This window comes from Myotis nattereri, assembly GCF_964212035.1.
Source record: "Myotis nattereri genome assembly, chromosome: 11".
In the NCBI taxonomy this organism is placed as follows: Eukaryota; Metazoa; Chordata; class Mammalia; order Chiroptera; family Vespertilionidae; genus Myotis; species Myotis nattereri.
In genome coordinates, this window is record NC_138086.1 from 44170261 (window position 1) to 44196667 (window position 26407).

Sequence of the window (26407 nt, forward strand, 5' to 3'; positions counted from 1 at the left end):
GTGTTTGTGTGAACTAATATAAATTCAAAGTAAACATCATTACATAAAAGGGTACGGTCTTTTTTTTTTTTTTTTAGTTTTATTCATTTCAAATGGGCTGGATCCGGGGCCGTAGTTTGCCCACAGCTGGGTCCCTTATCTAGTGGCCCTTTAGCTTAAGCCTTAGGGAATGATGGAAGAAAGGATTTAGACACACACACCACATGCACGCATGTATTTTGCTTATTTTACTACTAGAAAGTATTTTGATATCTGCCATTGATTTTGCTGGTTCTATGCAAAATAATGAGCATTGATATTTACTTAGGATAGAAAATGGGGAAGGAAAGCTTTCATCCATACCTTTTCTACCCTCCCTCATTTAGTCACACCCTTTTCCTCATCAACTCACTTCTCCCTACCTACCCTAAGTAGGATGAATAAAAGCAAAGGCAGATGTAAATGCATGACCTTACCTTATCACCCAAACTGTTTGTTGTAGTATTACATCAGAATTTTACTGCACATGACCCTGTGTCTATGGAGGCAGGATTTAATTCTTATTGTATTTGAATGTAAAAGGTGGTGCCGTTCAACCCTTACCTGCAATTAAACCTCCTAAGGCTGTCTTTCCCATTTTATACAGCTCCTGTCATTAAGATATCCTTTTTTGTTGCATACTAATGTCTCACCCATTGCCTTTGTTTCCTGTCTGACCCAGCACAGCTTAAGTCAGGCCCCCATGGACACTACAGTCGTTGGTTTGTTCCAGGCGTTGTTCCAATCTCATTGAGAGTCCACACTTTCAGTCCACCTCATGGGACATGGGTCCACCATGACCTTTCTGGGTACATCCCATGAAAGACTGCCTGTTTATTTTTGTCCACCTTTACAGGCAGCACCTGGTATATGATATGACCCAGTGAGTAAATCTGTATTAGTTGCTTATTGCTGCATAACCATATTACTACAAACTCAATGACAACACATATTTATCAGCTCACAATTCCTGGGGATCAGTGTCAGGAGCCGGTCCATCCTTGCTGTTTCAAGGGACCTGGCATATATGGCATACTGTTCTTAATATGTTTGCTCACCTTCTTGGCACTATGTGTTTTAACCAAGGTCACCTCTCTGAGAAAGGTTGTTTCCCCAGGTAGGGATTTTCCCCTGAAGTTAGGGAGGGAATAAAACCCCTTCACTAAGTGCCAGGCCGGTAATTAATCACTTTAACTACGAACAATCATGCTTAAGCTACATAATCCTTACTCCCTGGGTTGGAGATAAGAAACGCCCTAACCTTTGGAATAGAGATTGATAGGATTGGAATCAACTGGTATAAATACAGATGTAACCAGACAACAGGAGACAGAACCTAGACACAGAACCTACACAGAACCTAGAGACAGAAGAACTTCGCTGGAGAGAACATGGCAAAAGATCCTGGACAGAAACTGGAGACAGAACCTAGAGACAGAACCTAGCGAGAGAACCTGGCTGAAGAACCTAGAGACAGAACCTGGCTACAGAACCTGGATAGAACATAGCAAGAGAACCTGACTAGAACCTGGTGACTGAACCTGGCTAAAGAACCTAGAGACAGAACCTGGCTACAGAACCTGGATAGAACATGGCAAGAGAACCTGATTAGAACCTGGCGACCGAACCTGGCTGGAGAACCTAGTGAGGGGAGATGGCTACAGAACCTGGCTGGAGAACCTGGAGAACCTGGCTGGAGAACCTAGCAAGAGAATATGGACACAGAACCTGGCTGGAGATCCTGACCAGAACTTGGCTAGAGATCCTGGCTAGGCTGCTGACCAACTGAACGCTGTCTCCATGTCATTCCTTCTTCACCGACTCCGTCTACACCTTTGGGAACCCCTGGACCTGCTGGGGTTGGACCCCAGCAGATCAGGAGCCCAGGCCTGCTGAGCTGGGTGACCTGCTTTAGGGTCCTACAGGGCTGCAGTCAAGGTGTCAACTGGGCCTGCAGTCCTATGTGAGGGTCAGCTGGGAGGGATCACTTCCAGGTTCCTGGGGTTGGGGGCAGCATTCACTTTCTCGCTGGCTGTTGGCTGAGACCACCTTCATTCCCTTATCTGTGTTCTAACTACATAACAGCTCGCTTCCTCGAAGCCAGCAAGGGAGAGTCTCCTAGCAAAATGGGAATGAGCGTCTTACACAATATAATCACACAAGTGACAGCTTGTCATTTTGCCATATTGTGTTGATTGGGAGCAAGTCCCCAGTCTCATCCACACTCAGGGGGAAGCATATGAATACGAGGAGGCGGGCCAGCTTAAAGTCAGTCCTCCTCAACCTCCTTTGATCTCCACTGGGTGGTCTCATAGAATCTGTACTCAGCTAAAAGCCATGAGTCTTTTTTTTACACAAATTGTTGCCAGCCAAGTCTTCCCATCTTGAATCATTAATTAATAGAACCTAAGTGCTGGACTTTGTTTATTGGCATTAAGTTTTTCTGTGTTATGTTCAGGAAATTGTTTCAACCTGATTAAATATTTTTTAATTCTAACTCAGCCATCAGAATATTATACATCTCTTCTATTTTGTGTCATTGGAGAATACAAGACATTTTCTTATGTCTTCCTTTAAGTCGTTGAATATACACACACACACACACATTGTGTGTGTGTGTGTGGCTGGAGGAAGAGAGAGAATGAAAAAGCCTAGTTTCTCATATCCAAAACCTGCCTCTAGATCGGTCAATCCAAAACCTGCCTCTAGAATCGGTCAGTTGGCTGTGAATCATTTAATACCATCTGAGCCTCATTTCTCCATTTGGTCTGGGAATGCACCAGACAGCTCTGAAGGTGTAGTCTTTCTAGTCAAACCAACCTGGTTTTGGATTCCAGCTCCACTTGATAATTCTTTTTCTAGATCAAGAGCACGCACGCAGGATAAGAGTTAGGAAGTTCTGCTTTCTCTCTGGCCACTTTTGAACTTTATACCATCCATTCCAGAGCGGAGTGTGTGATGGCCAATCCAGCTCTGCTGAGCCCCTTCACATTTCATTAAGGACTTCTCACCAAGGAACCAGAAAAATTCTGGTTTTGTGAAGCCATCATTATCTTAGAGATGTATGTGTGGACTCTCAGAGATTCTGTTGAAAAGTTATAGAAGTTATTCGGATGTTCTCCATTTCCTTAGATTCATGACTAAGTCGGTTTAGAATCATCAGCACTGCCCCTCTCATAAAACACAGAACTAGAGAGGGCATGGGCATGTTCCCCATCACTTCATCAGGGTGCCCCATGTGAGCCAGTTGTATCTGTGTCTGCTGGGTCAGAATCCCTCTGTCAGAGACTCCCTGACCCTGATCCGGGAAGAACCATAAGCATTCCTTGTTCTGCTTAAACCATGGGTGTTCGTAGGGGAAAGCCCAGGGACTCAATTCTAGCAGCCTCAGGGCAAAGACTAGTAAATGTGAGAATTAGTGAAACGATTGGTAATTTAGAAGAGAAGTCAATGTTTCTGACCAACACGAGTTCTTGAACTCTGAGCGCTAGAACTTTAGAATTTGTAAACGCTTTAGCAGAGAGCCTTGTTTCCTTTTTCTTGTTTTCCTCTGCCCCTCAAAGAGGCTGTCATGATGGGTGAGGTTTAAACCCGTTCCTGTCAGCGCACGGACAGGCCTGGAAGAGTAAATTCCAGGGCATTCAATCCTCGTTGATCATGTCCAGGCAGTGTAAACCTTTACTGATAAGGTGAGAGCTCCCCTTGTTTTTCTAGCAGATACTGATAGTCCCAGAATTCACAGTCTTCTGGAAACTGTATACATGTGACTATAGGGAAGACCATTCTGTGGCTGTGGTTTGGCATTTGCTTTCTCCTACCACGTATGCTGAAGAATTCCAAATGTTTTTCTGGATCTTTTTTTTGTTTGTTTTTGTTTTTTTCTTTTTCTTTTTTTTTTTTTATTATTAGTTAAGGTATTACAAATGTGTCCTCATCCCCCCCCATTAACCCCCAACCTCCCCCCCACACACACAAACTCATGCTCCCATCCCCCTGTTGTCCATGTCCATTGGTTTGGCTTATATACATGTATACAAGTCCTTCGGTTGATCTCTTCCCCCTTACCCCCGCCCTCCCCTACTTTCCTTCTGGGGATTGATAGCCTGATCACTGTTTCTCAGTCTTTGGGTCTGTCCCTTTTCATCAGTCTATGTTGTTCTCTATAATCCACAAATGAGTGAGATCATGTGGTATTTATCTTTCTCTGACTGGCTTATTTCTGGATCTTTTCCCTCTGCTATGATCCATGTCTATGTTTCTGACTGCCCTCTACACATCCCCTATCTTGATGGGTAGGCATTTCTAATGTTTAACAGGCCCAGAACTTAACTCATTGCCCTCAGCCCCCAAACTTGCCTTATCGCCTGTATTCTTTATTTCAGCTAATAACTTCTTGTTCCCCATAGAATGGCTCCTAAACTGAAAGCAATGCATTTTACATCATGACTCACAATGCATGCGTGCACACACACACACACACACACACACACACACACACACACAAAACCTGAACTGAGATTTCATAAAACATTATGTATTTTTACCATGTATGTTGCCCTCTGATATTTTCTGTATAATTTTCTCTTTTGAAAAATGCTGATGTCAATACTCTTAAATGAAAATTTACAATCCACCAATGAGTCATCTGTAGTGGGAAAACCTGAAACAGATAAAATTTAGTTTCCTTGGATTTGGTTCTGGCCCTAGCTTCCCTGGCATCCTTCACACTGTTATTAGACACATCATTCATTCATTCAGTCTGTCAGTTGATATTTACTGAGTGTATGGGACACTGTAGGCACTATGGATCCAAAGACAAACACTATGGTCTCCCCTCTGCAGTCCAGGGTCCAATGAGAAGACAGATAGTTAATCTAACAATTATGAGGCAGTAGGTATGTCTTACAGAAGTCTGCAAAACGCCCTCGGAGATCACAAAGATCATCCCATGCAACTTGGACCAGAGAATCCAGACGTCTTTCAGGAAAAGATGAAGCATGAGCTGAAGCTAGAATCGGAGATAGGAGTTAACCTGACCAACTAGGGGCAGGACATTCCAGAAGAATGTACTTTCTCCAAATACCCATGTTGGTCCAGGGCCTGAGCAACATGGGTATTTAGAGAAAGTATTTTGACATAATCTTTTCTTTTTAACCAGAATACTTTCCTGCATTCCCTCCCTTTCTTTACTTGGCCAACTGTCAGTCAGTGTTCCTTCTCCCACTAACCGATCCTCTCCAATGTAGCTTTTCTCCCCGCCCTCAGGTAGACCCACGCAATCTCCTCTTTGGGCTCTCACCTCCCTCTCCCTCTCAGAGAGCACTTATGCTGAAGGTAGGTCATCGGTGCCTTTGTTCATCTGCCTTACCAGAGTAGGAGCACCTCAAGACGGAGCCCAGTCTCATCCCTCTGTCTTCTGTGACAAACAGTAAATACTAGTCCAGTGAAGAGATGAACTAGTAAAGGAGCAGAGAGATGTGCAAGCCACAGCACAGGGGTAGGGTGAAGCTGCTTAAATGAATATGTACAAGAGTTTTTAGCATATTAAAGAATGTTGTTTTAAGATTAAAATGGGCCGGAGATGCTTATTTACAGATGTGGTAACCATATTTTAAATGTTGATGGCACGCGGGCTACAATTTTCGTATGTGCACTGTTTTATTTGTAAAAGACTATTTTTGGCTTTTAGAGAATACCAGTTTTTCTTTCTAACTTAAAAGTATCTTGGTGGTAGAATTTCTTAGTTGATTAATATAAATGAAATTCTGATACCAGAGACAACACACACCCACTTTTCCTATTGCACAAGTACCCTATCATTTCTAACCATATATTTCAGCCAAATTGTCTCCCAAAAAAGCTTTTATAAGAAGCAAAATTGACTTTTTTTAATTGATTTTTTTTTTTTAGAGAGAGAGGAAGGATAGAGAAATATAAAACATTGATTTGCTGCCTCCTGCACCCCCTACTGAGGTTCCAGCCACCAACCTGGGCATGTGCTCTTCCTGGTCGGTGACCTCCTGGTTCATCGGTCGACACTCTGCCACTGAGCCACACTGGCAGGGCCTGAAATTGATGTTTAATACTTCGTTTCCTTTGGCCACTAGCTGCCAAGTTTGTATTTCCTGTGCCCATTGTCCCAGGAGTTGTAGTCAGGAGACGAATTGGAGACCTGGATCCTCAAATTCCTCTTGTTTTGCCAGCTTCTGGCTTTATCTCTTGCCATTTTTAACCTCTTTGACTCTTCGTGCTGGTTCATGATAGTTGGGGTTAGAGCATGTGGCATTGATTCCTGTGGAAAAAAAGTAGGCGGACTAGGTTCTCCCACATGGCCAGTGCCTCCCTCACCTGACCCCGTGTCCTGTGGGTGCTCTGAATACTGTCTAATAGGGACATAGTGCTTGCTGCCGGCCAGGTTCTCTTCTCACCACAGATGAGGAAGGTGCTCTTACCACCTCCAGTTTACAAATGAGGAGGTTGATGCTCGGTGAGGTGATTTCTTGCCCAAGGTCCTATAACTAGTAAGTAAGTAGAGGTGCAGGGGGTTTGTCTCCGGGGTCTGAGCTCTCAACCCTTCAACTTCACTCTTCTCAGTCGGTGACTTACCATGACCATGGAGTGTAATAGTCATAGATGGTGGAGTTGGAAATTCAAATGAAGTGTAAAAATGCAGGCCCAGTTATATGGGAGCTGGAATTGCCCTTTAATTCCTTTAACCAGATCAAACGCTGTGGTGATAGAAACGCACACAGGGAAAGAAGGTAGAAGTGTGGGTCAGGAAAGGAAAACGTCCAGGGAGAACAGTATTTTGGGATGGGGAACCTATGAGTCACATAATTAAAGACGTTAACTGTAATGAGCATATGGCCAGTAGAGAAGCGAGCCTCCCAGGCTGTCCATCCTGCTTCTTTGAAACTGCGATGCTCAGACAGAGGATGTGGGATGAGAAATGACAGATTCTTAGAACTGTTTAATGACTAGACATCCGATACCGGAGTGAAGGACAAAAGCTCATGCAAGAATCATGAGGGGCACGGGCATACTTTATTCAGTTCCATGAAGATGATAGCTTATCGTTTGAGTTCTAAACCTACTTATTAAGTTTGGAGTTGATAAAATGCAGCCGATTTCACTTGTCTTACCTCATTCAGCTGCATATGTTAAAGCACAGACATTCATCTTGGGTGGCTCTTTAGCTGGGTTTGGGTTTTACTGAAATAAAATTCCTGGCACACGATAATGGAAAAGAAAAAAAAAAATCCAGAGTTTCATCATATGCAGTGTACTGGAGAATTTTGAGTGCTTTGGAAATAATAAGTCTGTTTCCACAATTTCCTGCTCTCCACTAGGTTCTTGGAACGCCAAATGAGGACACTTGGCCTGGAGTTCACTCTTTACCACATTTTAAGCCAGGTATGTTTCATTCATCTCAAATGACTAAATGCTTCCTATATGTAAAAGGTGAAGATATAAATGTTCCCCCTTAAACTCATATATTACCTTGAAAATTTCTTGTTACTTTCGTCATTGTGTATTCTACATATAAATGGAGTTGTCTTTTATTTTCACATTTTATTTTTCTTGTAAAGATAGAATAAATGATATCCCTCAGAAGAGGTTTTCATCATGAGGGTTGTAATTCATTTGACTTGGCAGGCTAATCTTGAAGCAAGCATTCATTTCATTATCAGCTAGATTAGCATCTATGTCTATAAAACAAAATTTAAATCGGGGTACGACAATCTGTGTGACTCCTTGTAATAATACTACGAAAAGTATTAATTATAAAAAGGAAAACATCACATTTTGATTTCTTTTTTAAAAACTAGCAACTTATGGTCAGTGAATTTGAGTTTAAACAGATGAAATGTTCTGAATGTCCTATTGTACAGCTTTCAGTCTTTTTAAATGTAAAATATTTAAACACCTAAACGGGAAAATCTGAGAGAAAAATGCAGTACTTGTAAAAATGAACTGTCAGGTTTTTGCTCACCAGGAGGTGGCAGTCAAGAAACTTTCAACTTTAATGATTATATTAAACAGAAGAAGAATCTCAAACTTGGTCTGTTTAACTTTTATAGGAGGGATGAAAGGTTTGCAATTGGAAATTTAATAAAAATCAGTGAAATGAATTATTGTAAAATGATTCTCTTGTTGGTTGTTGGGTTTTTATTTCTTAGTTACAAAACATGTATTATAAAATGCAGACCCACCATAAAATTACTGAAAGGGATTTTATGGAAGATCTAATAGTTCATTATTTTATGAGGGAAAAGAACTATGAATAATTTCTGTAATTGGGGCCAACTATATTCTTTTTCTCCACTTCCCCTCTTTTGGGGGACCATCAAGAATAACTTATGACTGAATTTGGAAACTATTTTTATTCTTAATATTTTTCTTCTGAAAGTATAGAGTGTGTACTGAGAATTCTTTTATCTTCAGTGCCCAAGGACTCTCTGTACTTTTACTAAAAATTTTACTAACTTCTGTGTTCTAAAAGACTATAGCAACTTAACAATTTAGATGGATTTTTATCACTTCTTTTTTTCAACTGAACAAGAATCTTCCTCCAACTGCTCCAATTGTCCCTAGTGAGTCTAAGTGAGAACACAGCCCTTTGTAAATGTTCCAAATTTGGGCTCTTAAAGAAGGTTAGTATCTAGCTTATAAAGTCTGAAGAAATAAGACAAAGGAGACTGTGAAAAAAATTAAATGAATAAAGATGGGTGCAGAAAGAAACAATTAAGATCGGTAGTCATTTGGCCTGCCAAGTTTCTGCACTAGAAAACATGAAGGAATTTGTTGATTTTGGTGTAAATAGAATTTATCTTCCTCAACAACCTACAAAAGCATGTATCACATGTGTCCTGGAAAGTAATATGATGTAGTAGAAAATAAGCTAACAGATTGAGAACTGCATGAGATCAGAGACTGCACATAATACCTATTTTGATGTTCAACAAATGTTTGTTTCCCTGAATTATATTGAATTAGAGGCTCAGGGCACGAAATTCGTGCACGGGTAGGGTCCCTAGGCCTGGCCAATGATCAGGGCCAATCTGGCTGCCGATCAAGGCCTTCCTACTGCTGGCCAGGGCCTTCCTTCATTCCATGCCACCACCTGGTGGTCAGCGCATGTCATAGCGAGCAATCGAACTCACAGTCGAACTCCCGAGGGGACATTTTGCATATTAGCCTTTTATATATACAGAGGAGTAAGACAGACATTACTTATGTGACTGTTTTGATAGATATATAAATTAGGACATATATGTTTAAGTTATTAATATGATGTACAGGTGTCACTACAGATATATGGTACATAATAGGTCAGGGGAATCCAAAAGAATAACATGTGCAGATGGTGTAAGGCATGGGAGCTGATAAACAAGAAAGATGTTATGGGCCAAGCTGGAGGCTTGAGGTTGAGAGAAGATGTGGGAAATGCTTTCTGAGTTGGCTTGAGAGGAGTCAAGGGAAGACAATATATTAGATTGAGGCAAAGGAAGCCAATCTATGAGTCCTTTCATGCAGCCCAGTAACCAGACCATCAGGGGTCCTCGTCTCCCCCAGTCTAGACCTCATACTCCAGGGAAGAAGATGCACATTCCAGGAGGATAAAGGGATCAGTAGTAGTTCCATCAACCCTTCACCTCCTTATTCTGCCCCACAGCGTGCCTTGGAAAGTCTGAGGGAAAACAAAACATCTGAGCCATGAGGACATACTTTGTTTTGTTTTGTTTTGTTTTGTTTTGTTTAATAGACTTTAATTTTTTTAGAGCATTTTTGGTTCATAGCAAAATTAAGTGGAAGGTACAGAAATTTCCCATATATGCCTTTCCCCATATATGCACAGACAACCTCACCATATCAACACCCGCACCAGAGTGGTACATTTGTTACACTGATGGACCTTTGTTGACATGTCAATATTACCCAGAGTCCATAGTTTTCATTAGGATTCATTCTAGGTGTTGTATAGTCTATGGATTTGTACATATGTATAATGACATGTATCCACCATCATACTATCACACAGAGTAGTTTCCCTGCTCTAAAAATCCTCTGTGCTCTGCCTTTTTATTTCTCATTCCCCCCACCCCCTGGCAACCATTGATCTTTTCACTGTCTCCACAGTTTTGCCTTTTTAAGAATGTCATACAATTGGACTTATACAGGATGTTGCCTTTTCAGACCGGCTTCTTTCACTTAGTAATATGCATTTCAGTTTCCTTTATGTCTCCTCATGGCTTGATAGCTGATTTTTTTTAGAGCTGAATATTCCGTTGTCTGGATGTTTATTCACTCACTCACCTACTGAAGGACATCCTGATTGTTCCAAGGTTGGACGGTTATGAATCAAGCTGCAGATTGTTATGTAGATAGAAGTTTTCCGTTCCTTTGAGTAAATACCACGGAGTGTGATTGATAGATCGGACATGTTTTGCTTAGTTTTTGAATAGGTCATAAATTTAAGCAACTCAAGATATCAAACAATACTGAGAGAAGCAAAGCCTCTCATCTACCACTTCCCCAGCATCACTGCCCCACCACAGGCTCCATTTTACTAGTTTCTTATGTTCCTTTTCTTTATGTAAATGAAATAAATTATAAAAGTATATTTTTATGGTTCGAATATTAAACACAGTTTTGACCGTGCTTTTCTCACTAATGCGTCCTAGGGCTTCCCATGCAGAGGAGGCCTGTGAGCTTCCCTCTTCTCTTACAGCTGCACTGTTTCCCATGGCATGGATTTAACCTGTTCCCCACGTATGGACATTTGGGTTGTTTCTAGTGTTTGGCTATTATAAATATTAAAAACCTGTAGATAGGCACATACAATACACATTGCATGTATGCAAGAATATCTGAGCGATAAGTTACCGGACATAAGGCTAAAGAATCAATAAGTACTTAAGGCTATAATTTTGAACTCTTATGTCGGGCTGTTGTCCAAAGGGATGGTACGAGTTGGCTCTGTGACCAGCAATAGTACTGGGTGGTGAAGAGTACTTGGAGGAAAATAGAGCAAGAAATGGGCTCAGGCAGTGCCAGGAAAGGAGGTGATTTACAGTTTTAAATGGTAAATATAATCAAGGAAGGCCCCACTGAAAAGATGACATTTGACTGAAGGACATGAAAGAGCCATCAAGAGATGGAAGAAGGAACTAGGAGAAGCTCCAGGGCGGTCTAGTCCTGCTCTCTGCTTTGTGAGGTGAGGGCCTGAGGTCAGGATGTTGCAGGACGCCCTGTGTTAGTGGAGCGGTGGAGTGGCCCAGCTCTCCCTGGGTTTCTGTTCAGTCCTCCCTGTTCCAGTGCACACCACGGAAGATCTTGCTGCTGGATCTGAATTGTGATTTCTCCCTGACCTTCTTCTACTGAACATTATTTCTTGACTCAACCTCTTTTTTTTGTTGTTGTTTGCAAAGAACTTTACATTTTATTTTTCAATTCCAGTTTACATTTAATATTATTTTGCATTGGTTTCAGGTGTACAGCATAGTGGTTAGACAATCATATACTTTACAAAGTGGTCCCCTGATATTCCCACTACCCACCTGGAACCATACACGATGCCATACAATATTATTGACTATGTTCCCTATGTTCTTTATGGACAATTAGTTTATAAAGAACATTTCAGAGAAGTAGAGAAGATCTGGTCTCTGTATTTAGTAAAATACATCAAACCGCAAATATCACTTGGCATTAAATAGTTTGGCCCCGAAATAACATGTAGAGTCCATGTCTGATACTTTCAATCACTTCTTAAATGCTTCCAACAAAACAGGCATTTAATAGCTATTGAATGACAAATTATTATCCAGGAGTTTAAAAAGAAAGGCACTGTAAAATGCGGGGCTGAGGGTGGAGGGTGACGTAGGAAATGTTCCTAGACAAGAAGCAATTAAAAGCATGTAATGGCAAGTCCTGGCTTGGGAGAAGTTACTGTCACACCAGTTGGCAGTAATATCATAGGGACAGCTTTCCCCCATAGGTCCTTCGCTGGCCGAGGACTTGATATGAAATGTCATAGATATGGCCAATGCTATAACATGAAAATAAGAAATAGCCAAAAATCTTGATAATCACTCAAAAATGTAAAATACAGCAATCCTCCTTGTCCACAGTGTTTTCTGCATTTCAGTTACCTGTGGTCAACTGAGGTTTGAAAATATTAAATGGGAAATTCCAGAAATAAACAATTTATAAGTTCTAAATTGCATGCCGTTCAGAGTAGTGTGATTAATTCTTGGTCTGTGCCTCTTGGTCCTCCTCTGTCCTGCCTGGGACATGAATCATCCTTTTGTCTCATGTATTCACAATGTATACTCCCCCTGCCAGTAGTCAGTAGTTTATCATTTACTAGACTGTCCTGTAATCTAGTGCTTATGTACAAATAACTCTTATTTTACTTACTAATGGCCCCCAAGGTTAAGAGTAGTGATGCTGGCAATTCAGATATGCCAAAGTCAGTACCATTAATATCTCATCATTTACACAAAATATCAGTGGGCAAAGAAGTGTACCCCACTCACGAAGGTGGGAATAGAGAAGAGAGGAAATATTTTCTGAATAACTAATGTCCCCCACTAGGTCTTCTAACTTAGGACACTTGTTGTCTACTCCTGGCTAAAATACATGAATCAAATTAATTTCTGTTTAAAATAATGTTGATTTTAAAATCCCTTTCAGCCATTTTCTTAGGGCTTTATGACTATGGAGTAATAACACGCTAATAGGTGAGAGAAGAAAATCTTGGTTTTCATTACTTAAGATGCAAGTAATATTTTAAACACCCCCCCCCCAATATTCAAGTCAGATAATAGGATGATAAACTGATTATGAATAATTAGCTCAGTTGTAAAATCTGATGAAATTTTCTTCCCTTACATATGATCCAGCACTCTGAAAATACCATTGTAGTTAATAAACAATAATGTTTGTAATCGAGATTCTTTTAAAAAGACGTAAGTATGTGTGTACAGAGATGCTTTCGCCTCTAGCAGCGGTTCTCAACCTATGGGTCATGACCCCTGAAAATACATCCTGCATATCAGATATTTACATTATGATTCATAACAGTAGCAAAATTACAGTTAGGAAGTAGCAACAAAAATAATTTTGTGGTTGGGGGTCACCACAACATGAGGAACTGTATTAAAGGGTCGCGGCATTAGGAAGGTTGAGAACCACTGGCAGAGCCATCTTTGTAAACCCAATTAATAATCTCTTGACTGTCAAGAAGGACAATTGGTACTCTCTCAGAATGCCAGCCCTTGCTCTCCACCAGGGCATTGAAATCACCGAATTACATACAAGGAGTTAGAAGAGCAATGACGTGTCTGTGATTTTTATGCATTTCTTTAACTGTTGCCTCAAGATGGATATTTAGGGTAGCTTAGCATTTATCCTCCCTAGAGGAGTACTGCTTTTATAGACCACGTGTCTGGCTTGTCCATGTATAACATGACTGTGCCAGATGCTCAGCTTTTCACGCATCTTAATAAAGTTGTGGCAGTAATAATAGCTAACAAGGACTGAATGTTTATTATGTGTCAGACACTCTTATTAGCTCTGGAGTTGTATTTTCTCAGTGAACATGCATGGCTAACTATTTAAAGTGAGGACTGTTATGAGCCCTGTGTGTAATATAGGAAAACTGAGGCACTGAAATATATTTTTGAAGTAATATGTCTGAAGTCACTAGAATTGGAAGACATTTGTGGGGGGCGTCCTGTGTACACAAAACAGGTTTGGTCTCCTAGACTTGAAAGCATGAGACACGTGAAGCCTGTGGAAAGAGCATCAGGAGTAAGGAGAGTATTATTTGTGTGCTTAGGTTTTTAAAAATAGGCTTCATTTCTTAGAGAAGCTTGAGGTTCACAGCAAAACTGAGCAGAAGGTATAGACCTTTCCCATATGCCCCTGGTCCTCACACATGCACAGCCTCCCCCATTATCAACATTCCCCACCAGAGTGGTTCATTTGTTATAACCGATAAGCCAACATTGACACATCGTTATAACCCAGAGTCCATAGTTTGCATTAGGGTTGCATACTTGGTATTGTACATTCAGTGGGTTTGGTCAAATGTGTGATGACATGTATCCATCATTATAGAGTTACACAGAGTAATGTCACTGCCCTAAGAAAATCCCCTGTGTTCTACCTATTCATCCCGCCCCCTCCCTTAGCCCCTAGCAACCACTGATCTTTTTACTGTCCCCATAGTTTTGCCTTTTCCAGAATCTCATATAGTTGCAAGTGAGATTTTTATCGCTGGTTAAAGGAACTTTGATTTGTTTGTGCTTCTTATGTATCCCAACTCTTTGGTAGCAGTAGACTGGGAGCAGAGACGGGTTCAGCCCCTGCCACTAGCCTGCTTCAGGGCTTCAGGCAACTCAGCCTTTCTTTTTTCTTTTTTCTTGATTTCAGAGAGGAAGGGAGAGGGAGAAAGAGATAGAAACATCAATGATGAGAGACAATCATTGATTGGCTGCCTCCTGCCTGCCACCTACTGTGGAATGAGCCCACAAGCCACACATATGCCCTGACCAGGAATTGAACCTTGATCTCCTGGTTCATAGATCAACTCTCAACCACTAGGTCACACTGGCTGGGCCAACTCCAACTTTCTAACCGCAGTTCACTTTCTTGTCACATGAAATGGCTAGACTACCTGATTGCTCAGGTCCTGTCTAGCTCCCACTTCCCTGGGAAGGCTGAGTGCTGCCTTCCTGATCTCTTTCCCCCTTTGCTGAGTTGAATGGAGGGGTGGGTGGGGACACACAGAGAGTGAGACACAAAGTCTCCTTTCTTTTCTGGGAGCTATAAAGAATCATCCTGATTTGTGAATAGTACAATTTAGACTTTAATAAATGCCTAACTGATTAAACTTGAACTCTCTAGAGAAAATGTCTTATGGAAAGAGAAGTGTTCCCTGACGTTTAGGTTGGGAAAGGTGTGGATAGTTAGAAGACTTCACCTGGGAATATACACTCCCAAACCCACATATGTATGTACATTAGAAAAACCAAATGCTGTCCGAAGTCAGAGTGCAATGAATATAACAGAATATTTGTTTATGAAAGTTGCTCAAAGGTAACTCATTTTAACATGCACACCATTGGGAATTGGAGGATGGTTAGCTGCAGCCAGGGCTGGGCAGGATGCTGCAGTTTCCTGGTTTCAGGGCTGATGATGACTGTTAGCATCTGGGGAAGCCACTCTGGTGCCAGCTACAGGGCAATGCAATTCTGGTCAGTGTTAACATGTCACATCAGAGCTTCTCACTGGTAACACTAGAGCTGTCATATCTCAAGCATAAATTTGGGGGATATCAAGTGTTTTAAAGCTGTGAATTGCAACTGTGCAATTTCTAAAGTGCCCTGTTTGGATCTCTGTGCTTTTGGGGGGCTGAGATATCTAAAATCCCCATATTTTGGAACAAGCTTAGCCTTCTATTTGGGGTAAACCTTCTTCTACTGTACATGAATTCTGCTCTACTTCTGTTCTAAGCACTATAGATGGTTTCAATTCAGCTATTATAAATCTTGATCAGAATATCAACTGAAATGTTTACTGCTAACCTGCTTTTCCTATAATAAATATGTAAAGGCAAAATCTTGTGAACACTTGTAAATATAGTTTTCTCCTATTGATATTCCCTTAGTATTGGCTCCCATGACATAGGCTACTCATGACTTTATGTTTTGTGCACTGTTCTATTTACAGTGCCTAGAACAGTGCCTGGCAAGCAGCAGGCACATGATAAGTATTTGCAGAATGAGTAAGAGAATGAATGAATACTCATACCTTCTATCCTGAAGGACTTAGATATATTATTTGTTGCATAAACAAGTAACTAGGGTGACTGTCTGAAATGTCACCAGTGATTCATGACTATGTTCATTGTTCACCCTTATAAAGGACTGGAGCCCTTTTCTTCTATGGAAGTAATCTTGAGAAAGGCTTCAGGTTCCACACTTCAGCCAGGTAATAGGATGCCCACAGCTCTGTGCTTCTATCCTTACTACTTGTACAAGCTCAGAAAGAAAAAGTAAATGCATTTTTTAAATATATTTTTATTGATTTCAGAGAGGAAAGGAGAGGAAGAGAAAGATAGAAACATCCATGATGAGAGAGAACCATTGATTGGTTGCCTCCTGCATGCACCCTACTGGGGATCAAGCCCGCAACCCAGGCATATGCCCTTGACTGGAATCGAACCTGGGACCCTTCAGTCCACAGGCCAATGCTCTATCCACTGAGCCAAACCCAGCTAAGGCAATGCATTTTTTTCAATGCAAAATAATCTGAAGGAATTTAATTGTGAAATATATATATATATATATTTGCCAATCTGACAAAAATAGGCATAATTTTTGATTCATTCACAACATATGCTGTTGTTGTGCTGACTGTTGTCATTTTTTTATTTGACAGCCTAAGGGAAAAGAGGTCAGTGCCCTTGACTAAATAGTCAGATAGTGCATGTTTTAAAAATCCTTGCAGCACACCAGTGTGCCTCTTGTGGCACATTATCGAAAATTGCTGGTTTAGAAGAGTTAATTATAAAGTACGTCCAGTATTTCCAATGGTGTTTTGGGCATACTCATTTTGATATTGACTTCTATTTATTCTGTGGTATTATTTACACTGGATGATATTAAATCCATTTTATACTTAAGTTTGAGATGACGTTTGATTTTTTCCTCTATTGCTAGTCCTCCTTCACCTCCCTCCCCTCCAGCCCTCCCTCACCCCTACCTGCCGCCCCACCCCCAAATAAAAAGAAAGAAACATTTGAGTTTACAAATCCTGGCTTAGCCTTTCAAGTCCTTTGAACATACTTGGTCTTTTTATTTGTTGGTTAATTTAACTATTTGTTTTCTTGTTTTTGAAGTTAAAAACACAGCAGTGTCTCATAATGTACAAAAAACATTGGTGAAAAGGGAATGTGGAGATTAACAAAATATTCTGCACCATACAGTCCATACTGATAAGCAGATGAGTAATTTCCAATGTAGGTTTCATCCTCCTGTGAATTCTAGGCAGCGCTCAGAGTGCCGCAGGCCATTTCAGGTGTAGCTCTTTCAAGCTGGGGGCCTTGAGAACCTGCAGCATTGTTCTCCAGTTGTTTTCCCGTGGAATTTCAGTGACTAGCAGTGTGCAAGCATGGCTGGCAGCGTGAGGGCAAACCTTCACGGCCTCCTGTCCCCCATCCTCGTCATGCTGCATAGCAAGTGATTTCTTCCCTGGGCCCCTGCTGTGTGTGACCATCCTCTGCAGTGTCCCTGCAGTAAGAGAAGGTAAAAATCAGCCTGCAGGTTTAAATTAATTGCACTCTTCCGTTATGCTATGAGTTAGCCAGTGCTTTAAATCACAGCATCCTAAACTGCTAGTTTAAACATAATTGGAAAGAGAAAGCCGGCATTGAAGTGCCCAGTGAGAGCGTAAACTTACTGAAGACCAGTGTAAAACACACATAGGCAAATACTCGAATAACATGGTACATTGGCTCCTAGGCAGTTGAATAGCTATTTTATTAAATGCACCTGTTGTTCATTTGGGGCACTAATATTAACCCGTTTTTGTTCTCAACATTTACATGGCGAATGATGTTGCTTTTGTTCTAATGGAACATTTTTTTTATTTGTGATGGAAATCGTTTTTAAAATGCAGTGTAAATGTAATGTATGCTCCTTGCAGAGAATGTTAGAAGTGACTCTGTTGGAAGTGGTGGACTTTAGCCGCGAAGCTCTGAAAGATGCTGCTGGATAGAAGACACCGGGTCCTGGGTGTTCCTCCTCCTTTCAGATGTCTGAGTTTATCTCGTCTTCGTTTGGAAGAGAAATAGATGCAGGGAGTGGCTGTGCCTCTGGGCTCTCCGGAGACTGTGTCTCTATCCACATTGCAGCACTTTTCATCCTGTGCTTGTAATTCTGCATTTACATTTCGGTACCAGGGCTTCCTCATTGCCATGTGCCCATTGCCCAGTGCGACGCCTGGCACAGCAGGCAGGTACCCAGGTGACACTTGTTAAAAGAAGAGTTTATGTGACGTGTAGAGAAGGTTGTAGAATGACTTTCTTTCTTATTTTTTCATATTTTATGTGGCATGTTTTATTACCAATTTTGGCTCTTTTATGTACAGCTAAAATTGACATATTGTAGTTCGGAAAAAAAATTTCTATTACCATAGCCTGTCAAGCTCTAAATAGAAGCAATTCTTAGAAGTAATATTTATGTGTAGTCATTAATTGCCAAGAATAATAAGTTACTTGTAAATGTAAGATTGTATTAATTTTATCTGTAATGGAATTCTTGTTGCTCCCAAAATCATAGCAAATTATTAAAACTGCTTTGTGGGGAGTACAAAGTTAAGGAGATCAAATTTATTTTACAAGGACATTTGATGTAATTAATTTTTAAAATGTATCTTGCTTTTTAAATGCTAGACTTTAGATAATAATAATTTTTAAAAAGCCTTTATTAAAAGAACTAGTCTTCCCATTTCTCCTTACTTTGTCAGTTAATCCTCAAACCTAGAATATTCTTTTAAATTTCTGCTCTACACCAGCTAGCTGAATTATGTTGCACTTTATATAATTCAGTCTACTAGATAATAATTCAGACATTAGATATTCTGTTGGTGAGCACTTTTGCCTATAGCTTTAGATTAATATTTGTAGTCAAGCCGATCTTCAGAGAATGCACATCATTATAGCATTGTCCAGTTTCTGTACTGTTTGGTCAATGCCTGTGCCTTGCAGGTTAAGTATTTGACAATTACCCCTGTTGAATGAAATTGTTGGATCCTGTGGTAGTTATATTTTTCATTTTTTGAGGAACTTTCATACCATTTTCCATAGGGGCTACATCAGTTTACATTCCCACCAAGAATGTACAAGATCCTCATCAGCACTTATCTCTTGTCTTCTTTTTTTTTTTTTTTTTAAATATATTTTTATTGATTTTTTACAGAGAGGAAGGGAGAGAGATAGAGAGTTAGAAACATCGATGAGAGAGAAACATCGACCAGCCGCCTCCTGCACACTCCCTACTGGGGATGTGCCCGCAACCAAGGTACATGCCCCTGACCGGAATCGAACCTGGGACCCTTCAGTCCGCAGGCCGACGCTCTATCCACAGAGCCAAACCGGTTTTGGCTCTCTTGTCTTCTTGATAATAACCATTTGAACAGGAGTGAGGTGATATCTCATTATGGTTTTGATTTGCATTTCTGTGAGGATTAGTGACGTTGAGCACCTTTCCCTGCACCTCTTGGCCATTTGAGTATATTCTTTGGAAAAAAGATTTTTTCAGGTCCTTTGTCCATTTTTAAAATTGAATTATTTGGGTTTGTTTGTTTGCTTGCTATGAGTTACAAGAGCTTTTATATATTTTGAGATTGACCTCATGTCAGATATGAGGTTTTCTAATATTTTACCTCATTTTGTGGGTTGCCTTTTGTTTTGTTGATTTTTTTTTCTGCAGAGCTTTAGTTTCTTGTAGTCCTACTTATTTATTATGCTTTTGTTGCTTGTGCTTTGTATATTGTACCCATAAAATCATTGCAAGGTTCCCTGTTTTTGTTTTTTCAGGTCTTACATTTAAATCTTTAGTTCTTTGGGGGTTTTTAAGTTAATTTTTGTAAGTATAAGGTAGATATGCAGTTTTATTTTTAATTTTTTGCGTATACATATCCAGTTTTTCTATCACTGTTCATTGAAGAGACTGTTTTTTCTCCATTGAGTATTTTGGCTCCTTGTCAAATATTAGTTGACTTTATCTGCATAAATTTATTTCTGGGCTCTCTGCTCTCTTTCATTAGTTTATGTGTCTGTTTTTATGCCAGTACCATACTGTTTTGATTGCTATAGCTTTCTAATAAGTTTGAAACCAGGAAGTATAATACCTCCAGCTTTTTTCTTTCTCAAGATTGTTTTGACTATTCAGGGTTTTCTCTGGTTCCATATAAATTTTGGGATTATTTTTTCTATTTCTGTAAAATAAAATGCCACTGGAATATTAACAGGGATCACATTAAATCGATAAGTGACTTTGGGTAATATGAACATTTTACCAATATTAATTTTTCAATTATGAGCTTGGAATATCTTTCCATTTATTTGTATCTTCTTCAGTTTCTTTTATCACTGTCTTATACTTTTCAGTATACAGATCTTTCACCTCATAGTTACATTTATTTCCAGGTATTTTATTGTTTTTGTTATTAGAAATAGTATTGTTTTCCTTATTTTTTTATTGGATAAGTCATTAGTATATGGGAATGCAACTGATTTTTGTAGATTGATTTTGAGTTCTGCAACTTCACTGAATTTGTTTATTAGATCTAGCTTTTTTGGTGGAATTTTGAAGATTTTCTGTATAAAAAATTGTCAACTGCAGCCTGATCAGCATGGCTCAGTAGTTGAGCATTAACCTATGAACCAGGAGGTCATGGTTTGATTCCCGGTCAGGGCACATGCTGGGTTGCGGGCTCAATCCCTTGTGTGGGGCGTGCAGGAAGCAGCCAATCAATGATTCTTTCTCATTATTGATGTTTCTATCCTTCTTTCCCCTTCCCTCTCTCTGAAATCAATAAAAATATATTCTCAAAAAAGAAAATTGTCATCTGCAAGCAGAGACAATTTTGCTTTTTTTCATTTTGCATGCCAAATTATCTGTCTGTCTGCCTGCCTGCCTGTCTATCCATTTACTTATTTTCTTGCCACATTTCTCTGACTCGGACTTCCAGTTACTACTGTGTTGTATAGGAGAGGTGAGAGTGGCACCCTTGTCTTGTTCCTGATCTTAAAGGAAAAGCTTTCTACCTTTCACCATTAAGTATAATATTAGCTGTGGGCTTGTCATATATGGACTTTATTGGGTTGAGGTACATTCCTTCTATGTCCAATTCATTGAGAGTTATCATGAATGGATGTTAAATTTTGTCAAATTATTTTTCTGCATTGATTGAGACAATCATGTGATATTTTTCTATTAAAGTGATATATATTTTTGACTTGCATATGTTGAATCATTCTTACATCCCAGGATGCATACTATTAAAGAAACATTATTTTTTCATTGCTTGTGGGAAAATGAAAAGTGACCTGTCAGCATCTGTTTATATGTAAAATGTACAGACAATTTGCCAAGCAGTTTTACTATTTTGGGCAATCTACCAAACAGATGAAATGAAAGCATCAGTGTATAGAGATAGATGTGCAGGGATATTTGCTGAAGCGTTGTTTTTAAGCTGAAGGAGCAGGGAGCCACCTAAACTCTCATTAGCTTGAGAATGATCAGATAACTTATGGTACTTCTATTCTATGAAATATTCATAGAGTTTTATAACAATGTTACTTCTATTTTTTTTTGATTTGAAGGATTACCCAGTGTATATTAGTAAATGCCTAAAAACTTTAAGAGAATGGTTATTGTAAAATCCAGCTAAAAAAAAATTAAAATAGTGTATATAGTGAATGGGTATGTGTTTATTAACATAAGAATTGTGTGGAGACATATGAAGCCATTAACTATTGCTGTATCATCAGAAGTAGACAACGGGAGCAGGACAGATTATCAATATCTGTTATGTGCCACTTTGCTGTTTAACTTGGTAAAACAAATGTTATGTTTTAATTGAAAAAACATAAAGTTTTTCAATGATAAATATTCACTATAAGACACTGGTAGTTTGGCCTAGAGCAAGTGCAGATGTCATAGAGTGTAAGAAAGAAGAGCTAACAGTATCGTATTTGATCAGAGATCTCTTCATAGAGAAAACAACAGGTCTCACTTTACCATTGCATCAATGTTCTCCTGTAAATCTACTTACAGTTTGGAATTTATATTTATTTTTAAACCCAATTAAAACTTTGTTATTCTAAGAAATAATGACTACGAAACCAGATTATGAAACAGATCACTCTAGTCAAAATTAAACAATGCTTTATTGTTTAAAATGTTAAGATCTTCCTGTTTTCGAAGATGAAGACCTCCTATAGCTAGCATAATATGGCTAAGTTGAACACTATCTTTTTAAAAGTTGATTTTTAGACACACTTTTTGAACAGTATAACAATATATACATTTTCAACAAAGATTGTTTATCATTTTTCTTTGTTTCAGAACGCTTTACCGTGTACAGCTCTAAACACCTTAGACAAGCCTGGAATAAGTAAGTCTTTTACAGATTGTTCTCTCTCTCTCTCTCTCTCTCTCTCTCTCTCTCTCTCTCTCTCTCTCTCTCAATTTTTAAGACTCTCCTGATAAGTTTTCATGACATTTTTTTCATTATTCATTCATCCATTCATTTAACCATTAACCAGTTACTGAGCCCTAACTGTGCCAGCCACTGTCTTCAGACTGAGCCAACACTGTTGTATAGACGAGTTGTGTTCCTAGAGCAATGTGGCCTTGCTTCATTGTTGTAAGTCCTAAAAGTCATTTGGTCAATCTTGTAACTAGATTTCAAGAAACATTTTAGTGTCAGAAAAATAGCATTTATGAAGTACAATATAATGACTGATTTTATCATCTAAATAGGGTTGGTGACAACTGTTGAGCTAGATAAAATTGATCTTTCAAATTTTTTCAGTTCACCTATTTCCCCCATAAGCTTTATGGGGAAACTAAGTACATACATCACTCAAAGTATATGCACTCCATTTATTTAATTTCTGTTCTGTCACCTGACCTTGTTAAAATAGTTTTATTTCTTGGTTTCAAAATTTGATGAAATCTGTAGATCTGGGTTACTCAAGTTATTCAAAGGTCTTTTATTGCAAGCCAAGCTGTTAGTAAATCATTGAAAGTTCAAAGGCAGAGTAATTGAGTCACCCATCTCATGGTGGGTATCACATTTCAAGCACTGTGCTAGGGAAAAGGTAACTAGAACTCCTTTGATAAAATATACTATGATTTTTCATAACAAAATTTTGTCTCTGGGGAATTTAGTGTTATTATCTCACTTTTTACTGTCATTATATTTTAATTATAGATGCCATAAGTTATGAAAATAAAAGGTAGGACAGAACCTTTTTAAATAACAATGTATTTAATCAATACTGTCAGTAGATACAGTGGACAGCTTATTATGAGGAACTCATGGAATTTATACATTAAATTCTGCAGTGGTTTACTTGAAAGTTCTGGCCATTTATTTTGATTAAATTCATACTTAGAAGAATACTCCAGTGTAATTATTTTTGTCTAACACATGGCCTTGCATTTGTCATTGGAAGAGTCAGTTCTAAATATCTAGAGTCCCCTAATATTTAGGGAGGCATGCCCTATGCTGGGAGCATTCTGTGTGTGTTTCTTACCCTTTTACTGACCCCCTCACACCCATCACCACCACCACTGATCAGCAGTCTAACATATTTTAATTATGTGCTTTCATACATTAAGTAATATATACAGTGTATAGTTCCCACCTTAATGAAATGATTAAACACATCCCTCTCTCCTAATTGCTCAAAAAGTTTTGTTCAACCAACTAACCACTTTATGAAACAATTCATAAAGGCAGTTGAATCTCTAACCCTATCTTTGAAGTAACAGGAAAATCTGGCACATCCTATATAATAAAAGCCTAATATGCTAAGTGTCTGGCCATCCTGTCATTTGTTCAACCAAAGTATAATATGCTAATGATATGTTAAGGCCTCTCAACCGCTCGCTATGATGTACACTGACCACCAGGGGGCAGACAGTCAATCGATCAACTGTCACTATGATGTGCACTGACCACCACGGGTCAGATGCTCCGACCCATAGGTTAGCTTGCTGCTGGGGTCCAGCTGAGTGGGACTGAGCGAGACAGGCCGGATACTCCCTGGAGCCCTCCCAGGGTCCCACCCTGGCTGGCCAACCTCCCGTGTCCTTTCCCAACCCTGATCGTGCATCAGTGGGGTCCCTCAGCCTGGCCTGCGCCCTCTCTCAATCCAGGACCCCTCAGAGGATGTTGGAGAGCCGGTTTTGGCCGATCCTGCAGGACAGGCCAAGAGACCCCCGAATTTGTGCACCGGGCCTCTAGTCTACATATAATATTATTTGTAGAAAATAGCCTCCACTTTAGATAACTCCTTTTCTTTCCTTCAGCAGACAAAGCTAGAATGGCCTCCAAATTGCCCATGAAAATATATGACAATTCTTATCCACTTAAAAGATAATATAAAGAAGAAATCTTAATTATAGGATTGGGAATAATAAATATACATCAATAAAGAAAAGAAAGTTGTTTTATTCCCTTACACTGGAAATGCATGATCTGGGTGGGCTCTTCCTGCTCCAAGGGGATTTGGGGCTGAAGAGACACAAATCTTAATTTTATAAATGCATGTACTGTTTAGAATAGTCTACAACACACAGGGCCCTCGGGGAAGAGGTCTATGGATGATGCTTGATATTTCTTCCACTGCCCTCTTGTGGAATGACTCAACAGTCATTCCATAGTGAACTCATATGCGCCCCTCCCGTTATTTATTGTTGCAGTTGTATTCAGCACCTGCAGTCATGGGCACACTAACATATATGCCCCTCAGAGAAGACTCTCTTGTCCATTTACATTGCTCTATCCCAGGAGAAACTGAGTTATGTAATGTCTTCCAAAGAGAAGAAGAAAATTGAAGTAGTACTCACACTTTGTGTTGTTTCACTTCAGTCTAACCACCTAAGACCTGATGCTTTCCTTTCTCTGGGAGGTATCGCTTCTGTCACAATAACAATAGGTAATTTCATTGACAAAAATCAGGATGTGCAATCCTGGTAGTGCTGCTTTAGAAATTTTAAAAATTATGTGTTGTACTCAATCTTTAAAATTTTTTTTTAAAAGGTTCAAGATAACAGCTTTTACTTTTGAGGGCCAATAAGAATTCTTAGGAATATTATTGCTTACAAATAAGAGCACAGTGTCTTTTTAAGAAGTTACTTCAGAGATATTTATTACTTGCATTTTTCATGAATATAGGATTTATAATTTTTCAACCAAAAACAAAATCTAAAATACTGAAGACAGTATTACATGTTCATGTAAAGTTTTTGTTAATCAGTTGATAGAATTGTAGTTAATGATTTTCTTTTCATCTCTACCATCACAAATGCTTTTTAAAATGTTGAGAATTAATTCAAAGTTATTTACTAAACTGAATCCCACCTTAGATTACTTTGAAAACATTTTAGGTAAAAATATTAAAAGCTGAACTTGAGCTAAATTTTTTTAATGATCAACATGACTTGTTTAGAAACATGCTAATTTTAAGTCCCTGTAAAGTCTTATTTTGTTGCCTTAAGGATTTATTTCAGAAAATACTAAGTAAGAAAATCATCACTAAAAATTTTTATTAAAATATTGCTTTCTGGCATCCCAGTGTTACATACTGAATCCTTAGCGCCAACAAGCTCTAGCCTTAGGCAATTCAAACCCCATGCAGTTTAGAAAGAACTGAGAATTCAGAGACATTAATTAGATTATTGATTCTTCCTCCACATGGACATGTGACCCTGCAACCATCATTGACATTTCAACACTTCTCACTTCAGAGTGAGGTCTGGATTCCGAAGCACTGCATTTAAACCCTATTGAGCAAGTGCTGACTTTCTCCATCGCTACAAACAAATTTGCCTGTCTACGGCACAATTATGAAACTGAAGCAACTGGTAAATTCTCTTGTACAGCAGTAATAGATTCAAAACAGAGTGAACTCATTTGCAAGAACTAATTTGAATTCAGTTTAGATGGGTTAATAACAGATGGGTAGGTTAACATAAAGAAGTAAGTCACTATTCAAAATTAAGTAACAATGTCTTTAAAAATATTTATTAACTCAGCTATTGAAGCCAGTGGGTATGTTCACCTGCCTGGGAGAATAAGGATTTCTTGAGAAATGAATCCTCAAGTCTCTTTGAACGGCTGTAACATGTGACCCAGATTATTTGGGGGCCAACTCTGCCCTAGGTAACACCCATACAACTCCCTGCTGACTTCATTTACACCAGTAACCATAGGCATAATTTTATCCTTTGAAGGATTTTTTTAGTATTCTGGGCAAACAAAGCACCGATGGGAGAAAAATATCAAAAGACCTAGCAGCTATCTAAACTCAAAAAGGATAATATAAAGAAGAAATCTTAATTATAGGATTGGGAATAATAAATATACATCAATAAAGAAAAGAAAGTTGGTTTATTCCCTTATACTGGAAGTGCATGATCTGGGTGGGCTCTTCCTGCTCTAAGGGGATTTGGGACTGAAGAGACACAAATCTTAATTTTATAAATGCATGTACTGTTTCCTGACTGCCTTCAAAACATTCCACTTTATTGCATTGGAGTTATAAAGACTCTCCCTATTTTTCTTTCAAATCTCT

General features: G+C 39.2%; 1 protein-coding gene across 2 annotated transcripts in view; it reads left to right on the forward strand.

Annotated features, from left to right (window-relative positions):
• Positions 1 to 26407, forward strand: part of CDK14 (cyclin dependent kinase 14) — a 526114-nt gene that overhangs the window by 383068 nt on the left and 116639 nt on the right. For both annotated transcript variants that reach the window (XM_081102330.1, XM_081102331.1), the window contains 2 exons: positions 7368 to 7431; positions 22167 to 22215. In XM_081102330.1, coding sequence (XP_080958456.1) covers positions 7368 to 7431; positions 22167 to 22215 — 113 coding nt within the window. The remainder of the gene's footprint in view (positions 1 to 7367; positions 7432 to 22166; positions 22216 to 26407) is intronic.